The sequence below is a fragment of the Larimichthys crocea genome, unplaced genomic scaffold (assembly GCF_000972845.2).
Source record: "Larimichthys crocea isolate SSNF unplaced genomic scaffold, L_crocea_2.0 scaffold148, whole genome shotgun sequence".
Lineage (NCBI taxonomy): Eukaryota > Metazoa > Chordata > Actinopteri > Sciaenidae > Larimichthys > Larimichthys crocea.
In genome coordinates, this window is record NW_020852030.1 from 531,913 (window position 1) to 544,228 (window position 12,316).

The window sequence follows — 12,316 nt, forward strand, 5'->3', positions numbered from 1 at the left end:
AGCAGGGAGTCGACATCTCACAAGTCGCTGAATCAGGTAAAAATTACAAACACCAGCTGTTCCTCTCAAATGTGACATCTGTATGTACATTTATTTTTAGCGTCTAAAAACAGCAACTTTACTAAAGATATTATTGTTGTTCAGCAACAGCAGCTCCAGCACGCTGTGTCTCATGTACTTCCATACTTACTTATACTTGTTATTTTGAGTCTGTGCGTATATTTACGTGTCACTTATCCGTCAGTGAGCCGGTAAGTCGCTCTGTTTACTGATGGTGATTATGTGATGTGGGCAAAACACTTTACAGAGGAAACCAGGTGGTAATCCACCAAAATAAAATCATAAATATCAGTGTAATGATGTGTATTTATGGTTCTAGTTATTTATGACAACTTGAATTATCGGTCTACGAAACAAAGATCAGAACGGGCTCTGAGTTTAGAGGGTTAACTCAGAAAGCGTCTGATGTTTTTAATGACTTTACTTTGAATGTTTGACTGTGTGTATGTGTAGCTTTGTGTACAGTCATTAGCCAACTGTATGTTTATTAATATCTGTGAAGCACATGACGTGACATCACACACGCACACTGTTATATTTAGTTTCTCCGCAGAAGGCCGCATGCTCTCGCTGTAGATTCACATGTCTGTCTTTCTATATTTGTAATCTGAGATCTGGTTGCACCTTCACACTTTTACTCACAGGTTGAAGCATGCAGAAAGAAACATCATAGCGTGACTCTGACTGATGTTGTAACACTGATTAAATGTGTTGTGTGTGTGTGTGTGTGTGTGTGTGTAAATGAACAGCACGGCTTCAGCATGAGGTCGTGTTTATTATTTTAATCTCACTGCAAAAACAACAAAAGCAAATCCAATTTAGTCTGAATCCTGTCAGACAGATTTAAAGTGTTAGCATCACTGTGTGTGTGTGTGTGTGTGTGTGTGTGTGTGTGTGTGTGCGTGTAGCATTAACTGTAGCAGTATTAAACCGGTTCATGACATGTGACATCACGAGGCTCAGCTCCAAAACACAGGATGTCAGTGAACGCTGCTGTAGATGTTGCACAGATCCACTGCTAAATGAAATTCATGATTAGAGAAAGAAAGTTTTCATGTCACTTCATTCATTAATTCAACCTGGAACCATGTGAACCAGATAAAAACAGAAAAGGAAAAAGTCCAAAATCCAAATAAATAACTAATAATATAACCTAATAAATCAACTTTAAAACAATGCATGTACGTACACATATTCTGTGTGTGTTGCGTTCAGGTCCAGGTCTGGCTTTCATTGCGTACCCAATGGCAGTCAGTCTGATGCCCGTGGCTCCGCTCTGGGCAGCACTCTTCTTCTTCATGCTGCTGCTGCTGGGACTGGACAGTCAGGTACTGCTGCTAATATTCAAATATAATAATGCATTCACTTTGTAGATCTATGTGCTTCCAAGCAGCCGGTATGTTTGCAGAATGTTTAGCCCTGTTCATTTGTATAGTAAAATATTAATAACAGCAAAATATGCCACTCATGATATGCTGTGTCAAAAAAGTACAAAACAAAACCATGGCAAGAAAGTCATAGAATATGTAAAAATGTCATAAGTCATGTCATAAAATGCATGGGTGTCATATGAACAGTCTTTGCTTTATCATAATGTAAATATCTACGTTTGCCAGTAACACAGATGTGTCCTGATGTTGTACGTGCTCCTCCACCTGTCAGCGTGCAGGATGTTTACAGCTCCTCCTCTTCCTCTCTGCTTCCAGTTTGTTGGCGTGGAGGGTTTTGTAACTGGGATCCTGGATCTGTTTCCTGGAAAGCACCACCACCGCTACAAAAGGGAGATCTCTGTGGCAGTATGCTGTTTACTGTGCTTCATTATCGACCTGTCCATGGTGACGCAGGTCAGTCAAACTCTGCCTGTTTCTTGGTGTATGGAAAATAATAATGACGATCAGCTGGTTTGACTTTGTGACATCGTGCTCTCTCTCTGCAGGGAGGAATGTACGTCTTCCAATTGTTTGACTATTATTCGGCCAGTGGAATGACTCTGTTGTGGCAAGCATTCTGGGAATGCATAGTAGTTGCCTGGGTCTATGGTAGGCAGCACACACACACACACACACACACACACACACAGCGTAGTGTTTCAGGTATTTGCATGCTGTGCCATCGTGTTTCAGTGACGTATCATCTGAAAATAGGCGTGTGAGTAGATTTGTTACAGTAAAGAAGGTCACAGTTCAGGCCAGGGTGTGTCATCTAACACACAATGCAATGCTATAGGATATGATGTCATATCAAATCAAGATAGCTTTATTATTACAGTTCAAAATATGTTTATATATATTTATATTTACAATCTGTACAGCCTCATTAGACCATGGTGATAAATACTATGTTACATGTATTTTTATATATATAGTCATCATACAAACAGAAAACAGGTCAGGACAATATTTGTTAGAAAGCATGAAGTATAGAATAATATGTCATATTATAATACTTCAGATTGTATGAGTCATATGTGTGTGTGTGTGTGTGTGTGTGTGTCATTTTCTGTTTCTGATGAATTCATGGCAGGTGCTGACCGCTTCATGGATGATGTAGCGCGTATGATTGGCTACAGGCCGTTCCCCTGGATGAAGTGGTGCTGGTCCTTCATAACTCCATGTGTCTGCATGGTGAGACACACACACACACACACACACACACATACACACAGTGGTAGTATATATGTGGTCACATGTCATACAGAGCTCTCCCGTCCTGTGCAGGGGATCTTCCTGTTCCACCTGGTGAACTACAAGCCGCTCACCTACAACAACGTGTACGTGTACCCGTGGTGGGGCGAGGTGATTGGCTGGTGTCTGGCTCTGTCCTCCATGCTCTGCATCCCCGTCAGCGTCCTCTACAAACTGTTCAGAGCCAAGGGAACCTTCAAAGAGGTGACACAGAACACAGAACACAGAACACACACCAACAGAACACAGAACACACACCAACACAACACAGAACACAGAACACACACCAACAGAACACAGAACACACACCTACAGAACACAGAACACAGAACACACACCTACAGAACACAGAACACAGAACACACACCTACAGAACACAGAACACAGAACACACACCTACAGAACACAGAACACAGAACACACACCTACAGAACACAGAACACAGAACACACACCAACAGAACACAGAACACAGAACACACACCAACAGAACACAGAACACAGAACACACACCTACAGAACACAGAACACAGAACACACACCTACAGAACACAGAACACACACCAACAGAACACAGAACACAGAACACACACCTACAGAACACAGAACACAGAACACACACCAACAGAACACAGAACACAGAACACACACCAACAGAACACAGAACACAGAACACACACCTACAGAACACAGAACACAGAACACACACCTACAGAACACAGAACACAGAACACACACCTACAGAACACAGAACACAGAACACACACCTACAGAACACAGAACACAGAACACACACCTACAGAACACAGAACACAGAACACACACCTACAGAACACAGAACACAGAACACACACCTACAGAACACAGAACACAGAACACACACCTACAGAACACAGAACACAGAACACACACCTACAGAACACAGAACACAGAACACACACCTACAGAACACAGAACACAGAACACACACCTACAGAACACAGAACACAGAACACACACCTACAGAACACAGAACACAGAACACACACCTACAGAACACAGAACACAGAACACACACCTACAGAACACAGAACACAGAACACACACCTACAGAACACAGAACACAGAACACACACCTACAGAACACAGAACACAGAACACACACCTACAGAACACAGAACACAGAACACACACCTACAGAACACAGAACACAGAACACACACCTACAGAACACAGAACACAGAACACACACCTACAGAACACAGAACACAGAACACACACCTACAGAACACAGAACACAGAACACACACCTACAGAACACAGAACACAGAACACACACCTACAGAACACAGAACACAGAACACACACCTACAGAACACAGAACACAGAACACACACCTACAGAACACAGAACACAGAACACACACCTACAGAACACAGAACACAGAACACACACCTACAGAACACAGAACACAGAACACACACCTACAGAACACAGAACACACACCTACAGAACACAGAACACACACCTACAGAACACAGAACACAGAACACACACCTACAGAACACAGAACACAGAACACACACCTACAGAACACAGAACACAGAACACACACCAACAGAACACAGAACACAGAACACACACCTACAGAACACAGAACACAGAACACACACCTACAGAACACAGAACACAGAACACACACCTACAGAACACAGAACACAGAACACACACCAACAGAACACAGAACACACACCTACAGAACACAGAACACAGAACACACACCTACAGAACACAGAACACAGAACACACACCTACAGAACACAGAACACAGAACACACACCTACAGAACACAGAACACAGAACACACACCTACAGAACACAGAACACAGAACACACACCTACAGAACACAGAACACAGAACACACACCTACAGAACACAGAACACAGAACACACACCTACAGAACACAGAACACAGAACACACACCAACAGAACACAGAACACACACCTACAGAACACAGAACACAGAACACACACCTACAGAACACAGAACACAGAACACACACCTACAGAACACAGAACACACACCTACAGAACACAGAACACAGAACACACACCTACAGAACACAGAACACAGAACACACACCTACAGAACACAGAACACACACCAACAGAACACAGAACACAGAACACACACCTACAGAACACAGAACACAGAACACACACCTACAGAACACAGAACACAGAACACACACCTACAGAACACAGAACACAGAACACACACCTACAGAACACAGAACACAGAACACACACCTACAGAACACAGAACACACACCCACAGAACACAGAACACAGAACACACACCTACAGAACACAGAACACAGAACACACACCTACAGAACACAGAACACAGAACACACACCTACAGAACACAGAACACACACCTACAGAACACAGAACACAGAACACACACCTACAGAACACAGAACACACACCTACAGAACACAGAACACACACCAACAGAACACAGAACACAGAACACAGAACACACACCTACAGAACACAGAACACAGAACACACACACACACACACAGAACACACACACACACACACACACACCCTGACACGTTCCTGTGTGTGTTGCAGCGCTGGGCTCACCTGACCACGCCGGTGTGGGGGGCCCATCACCTGGAGTACATGGCCCCTGACATGAAGTCCCTGAGCTCGCTGTCCCCCGGCACTGACGACAACAAGGTCATCATCTTTGAGAGCGTCATGTAGGCTGGCCTCCATCTGCACTCCACCTTTACCTCCACCCGGTACCAGGCCTCGGAATGATTGACCAGCCGTCCACCGACTGTTCTCCTCAGCTCCTCTGAACATCACCAGACCAACGCTACGAAGAAGGAGGGGACACTGAGAGACTGAGCTTTTCTAACTCCACCTCCACCTCCACCTCCACCTCCACAGATTCAAACCAGCAGATCAGAGAGGTCTTTGAGATTCCTCTGCTTCATGAAGAAAGAGCTGTTAAAACGTCCATGTCCATCTCAGATGGAGGCTTGCAATGCACACACACACACACACACACACACACACACACACACACACACACACACACACAGTGCAGGATCTGCTGCTTGAGTCCGTACACTTCATGAATGTGTAATGGCTGCTTGTTCAGACAGAGTTGTAGACAGACAGTCTGTCCCCGTCCGGCCAGTCTTCAGCTCAGTCGTCATCAAACTTTCAGGAGTTTAAGGATCATCTATCAACAATCACAGATAGCAGCGGTCCATGAACGCACCACGCTGCCAGGAAGTCAAACGGCGTTCAGACTGTCTGTCTGTCCGTCTGTCCAAACGTAATGAGGACTGAAGGACATTACTCCATTACTGATCCCAGAACACCTGACAGCGTCTGTGTTCACGGACCTCCGATCTGTTTCAGTCACGCCGAGGTCTGATCATAGGACGGTCCACGTGACGGTCCAACTTCTATTCATTAAACCAGAACTCATGAAATCCAAACTCAAGCGTCGCTCCGCAGGGCTGATCCCAGACCAGATCCCAGACCAGATCCCAGACCAGGGCTCCAGGCTGCCAATACAAACCTGTTCACTCTTCTTCTCTGCCTCGTCTCCTCATCGGCCTTGTTAACGCTGAAGTCCTCCAACGAACTTTGCCGACGCTCCCTGAACAGCTGATGTGGTTTTAACGTCTGAACAGTCAAACATGAAGAACTGGATCAACCTGGACCACAAACACATGATGATGATGATGACAACGACGATGACAACGACGATGACAACAATGTCGATGACGATGATGACGATGACGATGACGACGATGACGATTACGACGATGATGACGAGGACGACGACGATGACGACGATGACGACGATGATGATGACGAAGACGACGATGACTATTACGACGATGATGACGAGGACGACGACGATGACGACGACGACGATGACGATTACGACGATGATGACGAGGACGACGACGATGACGACGACGATGACGACGACGATTATGACGATGACGACGATGACGACGATGACGACGATGATGATGACGAAGACGACGAGGACGACGGCGTTGATGACAATAATGACGACGATGACGATTACGACGACGATGACGACGATGACGACGATGACGACGACGATGAGGACGACGATGACGATGATGGCGATGAGGACGACGATTACGATGATGGCGATGATGACAATAATGACGACGATGATGACAATAATGACGACGATGACGACGATGATGACGACGATGATGACGATGGCGACGATGACTATTACGACGACGATGACGACGATGATGACGACGATGATGACGACGATGACGATGACGACGACGATGAGGACGACGATTACGATGATGACGATGATGACAATAATGATGACGATGACGACGACGATTACGGCGATGATGACAATAATGACGACGATGACGATGGCGACGATGACTATTACGACGACGATGACGACGATGACGATGACGATTATGACGACGATGACGACGATGATGACGATGACAATAATGACGACGATGACGATTACGACGACGATGACGACGATGACGACGACGATGAGGACGACGATTACGATGATGACAATAATGACGACGATGACGACGACGATTACGACGATGATGACAATAATGACGACGATGACGATGACGACGATGACGACGATGACGACGATGATGACGACGATGATGACGACGATGACGATTACGACGATGAGGACGACGATTACGATGATGACGATGATGACAATAATGACGACGATGACGATGACGACGATGATGACGATGGCGACGATGACTATTACGACGACGATGACGACGATGATGACGACGATGATGACGACGATGACGATGACGACGACTATGAGGACGACGATTACGATGATGACGATGATGACAATAATAACGACGATGACGATGACGACGACGATTACGGCGATGATGACAATAATGACGACGATGACGATGGCGACGATGACTATTACGACGACGATGACGACGACGATTATGACGACGACGATTATGACGATGACGATTATGACGACGATGACGATTACGACGACGACGACGATGACGACGATGACGATTACGACGATGACGATGACGACGGCGATGAGGACGACGATTACGATGATGACAATAATGACGACGATTACGACGATGATGACAATAATGACGACGATGACGATGACGACGATGACGACGATGATGACGACGATGACGACGACGATTACGACGATGTCGACGGCGATGATGATGACGATGAGGACGACGATTACGATGATGACGACGACGATGACGACGATGATGACGATGGCGACGATGACTATTACGACGATGATGACGATGACGATGATGACAATAATGACGACGATGGCGATTACGACGACGATGACGACGACGATGACGATGATGACGACGACGATGATGACAATAATGACGACGACGACGACAACAACAAAGACAATGGCGACGACGACGATTACGACGATGACGACGAAGACGATGGCGACGATGATGTTTGATTCGACGTTACCGTGAAGCTGATCGAGGAGAGATGAGAGCCGGAGGACTCAGCCTGATGCCGAGCGTTGCCTTACGTCGTTGTCTTAACTCGAGAGCCCGTACGGTTGACTTAGCCAAACCCACCAATCAGCAGTCTGCGGGGGCGTGTCTACAACTCTGTCTCCTAGCAACCACTCAGCATCCACCTATCATAGGGGAAACAATGATTACAATGTAAAATATATTCAAACTTCATACATGTGCACTTTGAAGAAGAGTCCTGTAGAACAGTGTTTTGTTTTACATATTGTAAAATGAATCAGATTTATCTTCTGGAGCTTTTATTTTGCTGATACAAACATATGACAGATATATATATTGAATATGTGTTATCTATATTTGATGCAGTATGTAAATGTGATGATTCACGGCTGATTGTTCACATTTAGTCGGCAAACACGAGCGCCTCCAAACCACCTCCAGCTTCAGGAGGCTACCTCACTTCTCATTCTGACTTTTCAAAATAAAATTCAGATTTTATGCAAACGTCTCGTCAGCGGCTGCCAGCAGCAGGGGATTATGGGAAGTGTTTCTGGAAATATTTCCCTCCTCGACCTGTTTCATGCTGCAGCTTTAAAGGTTCTCCAACGCCAACACAAATATACAAATCTGACAAACAGGAAGCAGATTTTATGCCGCAAATAAAATAAATGGAACCCAACCACAGACATTTCTACAAAAGCGGGCTGGATTTTCTGGCTCTGCTTTGGCGACTCATTAACATGTCGGCGTGGTGAGGCCTTTAAACGGTGTCTGACCGTCTAACGTGAACAAGCAGCGAGGGGCGGGGCTTTTATTTTGGCGGGTTTGCTGCGATGCAGTGATGTTAAGGCTTCGTGTGGCTCTGAACACACTACGAAAGGGCATCTTTTTTTTATTTCTAATTTTCAAAGTGCTAAATATCGAAGAGTTTTAGATTTTTTTCTCTGCGTGTTTTTTTGAATATCAGTGTTTGTCCCTCAAACCCCGACGGCTCAGACTCATTATGTCTCGTTTGATAATTCATTTCCACGTTACGGACGAATAAAATTGAACTCATTTTAAACCTTAATGTTAAAAAGTGACGATAAAAACGCTTTAACTGCCGACTGTGACGGTGGCTCTGAACAGTTTGCAGCAGAACAGCTACCTCAATGCGGAACAACTACATATCCCAGCAGTCAGTGGGAGCTTCACAAACACTAGCCAATAATATGTTGTCTGTCTGTTTGTAATGTTGATTTTAAAACGACAAAAAAACGAATTTGACTTAATTAATTTTTTTAAAAGAAACATGAATCCGTCTGTTGTTCACAGTAATTAAAAAGAATGACAGTTAATTAGTTAAAGAAATCAAACTGATGATGAAAACGATTGATTGGTTGCAGCTCTGCAGTGGAGCTGATGCTGATTGGCTGGTCTGGAGGTTCAGTGTGACATCACGCGTGCCAGCGTCCAGAGATTATTTACTCTGGTAACTCACTAATGAAACTAACCCAAGGCAGTATTTTATAGAAACTCTTATCAAAGTGACATTAGAAATGTTGAACGCTTTATTTTGAAAGTTTTTTTAAACGTGTCGAGCCTGGGAGGGTCAGATCAGCCATTTAACATATAATGATGAAAACGTTTCATGGCATTTTGTCTTCATGCTTTTCAGCCAAAAAAAAACAAACATAATTTTGTTGTAACAGAATCTAAAAAAATCACATTTAATGAGCGAGAACGCAGCGTGCTGGAAAACGTGATGTCACCGTCAGCTGGTTTCCCAAAAACCATCTAAAGTACGAAAACCTCCCGCTGAGCTTTAAAGCTACGTTTAATTTTATTTTAAGGTAGATTTTTTTTTTAAAGATTTTTTTAAAATTTTGTCAGTTTTATAGCCAAACATTGCCAAAGTGTTTTTAACCTCCAAAAACTAAATAAAACTCTGAAAGCTTAAAGGGAAAAATATTTTCGTTTGTTTCTTTTTTTGTGATCACGAGGAATATCAGAGATAAGTTTTGTGGAACGCTGACCTGAGGTCGTGTCTGGGCTGGAAACAGACAGGAGCTGGTCGATGATGAGAGATGATTTATTTTAACAAAGTTCAACAGAAATGCATCAAATATGAAGTCTTCAGTCGGATATGTCAGTTTAATAACATGTAATAGAAAGGACAACATCATCTGCAAACAGGAGTCAGTCCTCGAGTCTAAAATGTGTCGTACTGAGTCAGAACTCAGTCCGATGTGAACACACTGACATGATAAACACATTTTTAGTTTCAGTGCGACTTCCCAAAAACCTCTGAAATCAGGGCTATTCAGAATAAACATGAACACATGAGACTAAGTCTTTCTGTTTGACAGTTTCTCTTCAGGTTGAAGGTTCGGTCCCGTCTTCGTTTCCAGCCCAAACTGAACTGCATGGCGACCTCGTTCGTTTTATCGTACCTGTGTCTCTGTGACTTCCTGTCTTCCATCCATAACTGTAGGTTAGACATTCGATTAGGTGAGAAGTAGCTGAATTAATTAATAGCTGTGTTAATGATAGTAATGACACTCGGGGCTCCACGTTAACGAGTCCATGACGTTAACTTTGAACCCTGATGTCACCTGTGTTTCATTGACCTTTGACCCCTGTGAGGGTCTCCATGCTGTGATCACTGTGCTCATTCACCAACTAAACCAACAGCAATAAAACTAACGTCATGACAAACAGCTGATCTGTCTCCGTGGTTACTGGGTTGTCCATAAAAATCACTTTATGATGCCAAACGATTGAGAAAACTGGACAGTCTCCATGACGTTCTCTTAGAACGAGTCTCTACAGTCCACCATGCTGAACCCACAAACTCAACGCTGGATCTAAACAGAGACTGAAGGGGACGGGGTTGGAACCAGCAGCTACAGCACTACATGCAGACTTTAAGAAAGGACCTGAGCACCTGAGTCACCTGTATTTCAAACCCTGTGAGGACCTCGATGCTGCTACGTCATTCACTTTGAAGAAACTAAAACTCTGTTAAATAGACTGGTCTGAGGATCATGCACAGGTGTGTCTGCACAGGTGTGTCTGCAAAGGTGTGTCTGCACAGGTGTGTCTGCAAAGGTGTGTCTGCACAGGTAAAGCACAGAGGGTCTGCAGGATTTCCATGCAGGTCACATGACAAACGTCTCCAGAAACATCAGAGGACAGACGATGTGTTTTAAACAGCCTGAACGCCTTTAAACAGCCTGAACGCCTTTATACAGCCTGAACGCCTTTAAACAGCCTGAACGCCTTTAAACAGCCTGAACGCCTTTATACAGCCTGAACGCCTTTAAACAGCCTGAACGCCTTTATACAGCCTGAACGCCTTCAAACAGCCTGAACTTTCAGGCAGCAGAAGACAGAAATACTGGAGGCTTAAAAAAAGTTCCTGGCCTCGGACGTTTCTCCTGTCAGCGGTTTTTAGACACAAGGCGCTCGGCTGTGAAAGCTGATCCGGTGACTCGGTGATGCGGCTCAAACCGGTTTCTAATGCCAAACGTCCGTTTAGACCAACAGCTGCCCTGTTAAGAATGAGAGGAGCCAAAGAAGGTGGGGCGCTAAGTTTAGACACAAGACGGGGAGACTGCAGGAAGAGTACTAATACACACTGGAAGAAGAAGAATACTCAGTACTGTACTGCAGGAAGAGTACTAATACACAGAGGAAGAAGAAGAATACGCAGTACTGTACTGCAGGAAGAGTACTAATACACAGTGGAAGAAGAAGAATACTCAGTACATCTGTGGCTCATGCCTCATGTCAGATCAGGGTTTTCCTGTTGGAGTTGGATTTCATTCTGGATTCATCAACATCGAACGTTTGCTTTGGAAAAACTGAAACCTGAGTCTCCATGTTCAAACCTCGCTAACATCACTGAGGTATGAAAGAGGCCTGCACGCACGTGGACAGCGCCCCCTACAGATCAAAGTGTCCACATTTAGTGGAAGAAAAAAAAAAAAGAACATTTCTAAGAAATATCAACAGCTTGA

General features: G+C 44.4%; 1 protein-coding gene across 1 annotated transcript in view; it reads left to right on the forward strand.

Moving 5' to 3' along the window:
* Window positions 1-6,568, forward strand: part of slc6a8 (solute carrier family 6 member 8) — a 16,376-nt gene extending 9,808 nt beyond the window's left edge. The window contains exons 6-12 of the mRNA XM_027275624.1: window positions 1-36; window positions 1,276-1,388; window positions 1,767-1,904; window positions 1,997-2,099; window positions 2,584-2,684; window positions 2,778-2,948; window positions 5,368-6,568. The exon at window positions 1-36 is cut by the window's left edge and continues 89 nt beyond it. Coding sequence (XP_027131425.1) covers window positions 1-36; window positions 1,276-1,388; window positions 1,767-1,904; window positions 1,997-2,099; window positions 2,584-2,684; window positions 2,778-2,948; window positions 5,368-5,502 — 797 coding nt within the window. The 3' untranslated portion in view covers window positions 5,503-6,568. The remainder of the gene's footprint in view (window positions 37-1,275; window positions 1,389-1,766; window positions 1,905-1,996; window positions 2,100-2,583; window positions 2,685-2,777; window positions 2,949-5,367) is intronic.
* The last annotated feature ends 5,748 nt before the right edge of the window (window positions 6,569-12,316 follow it).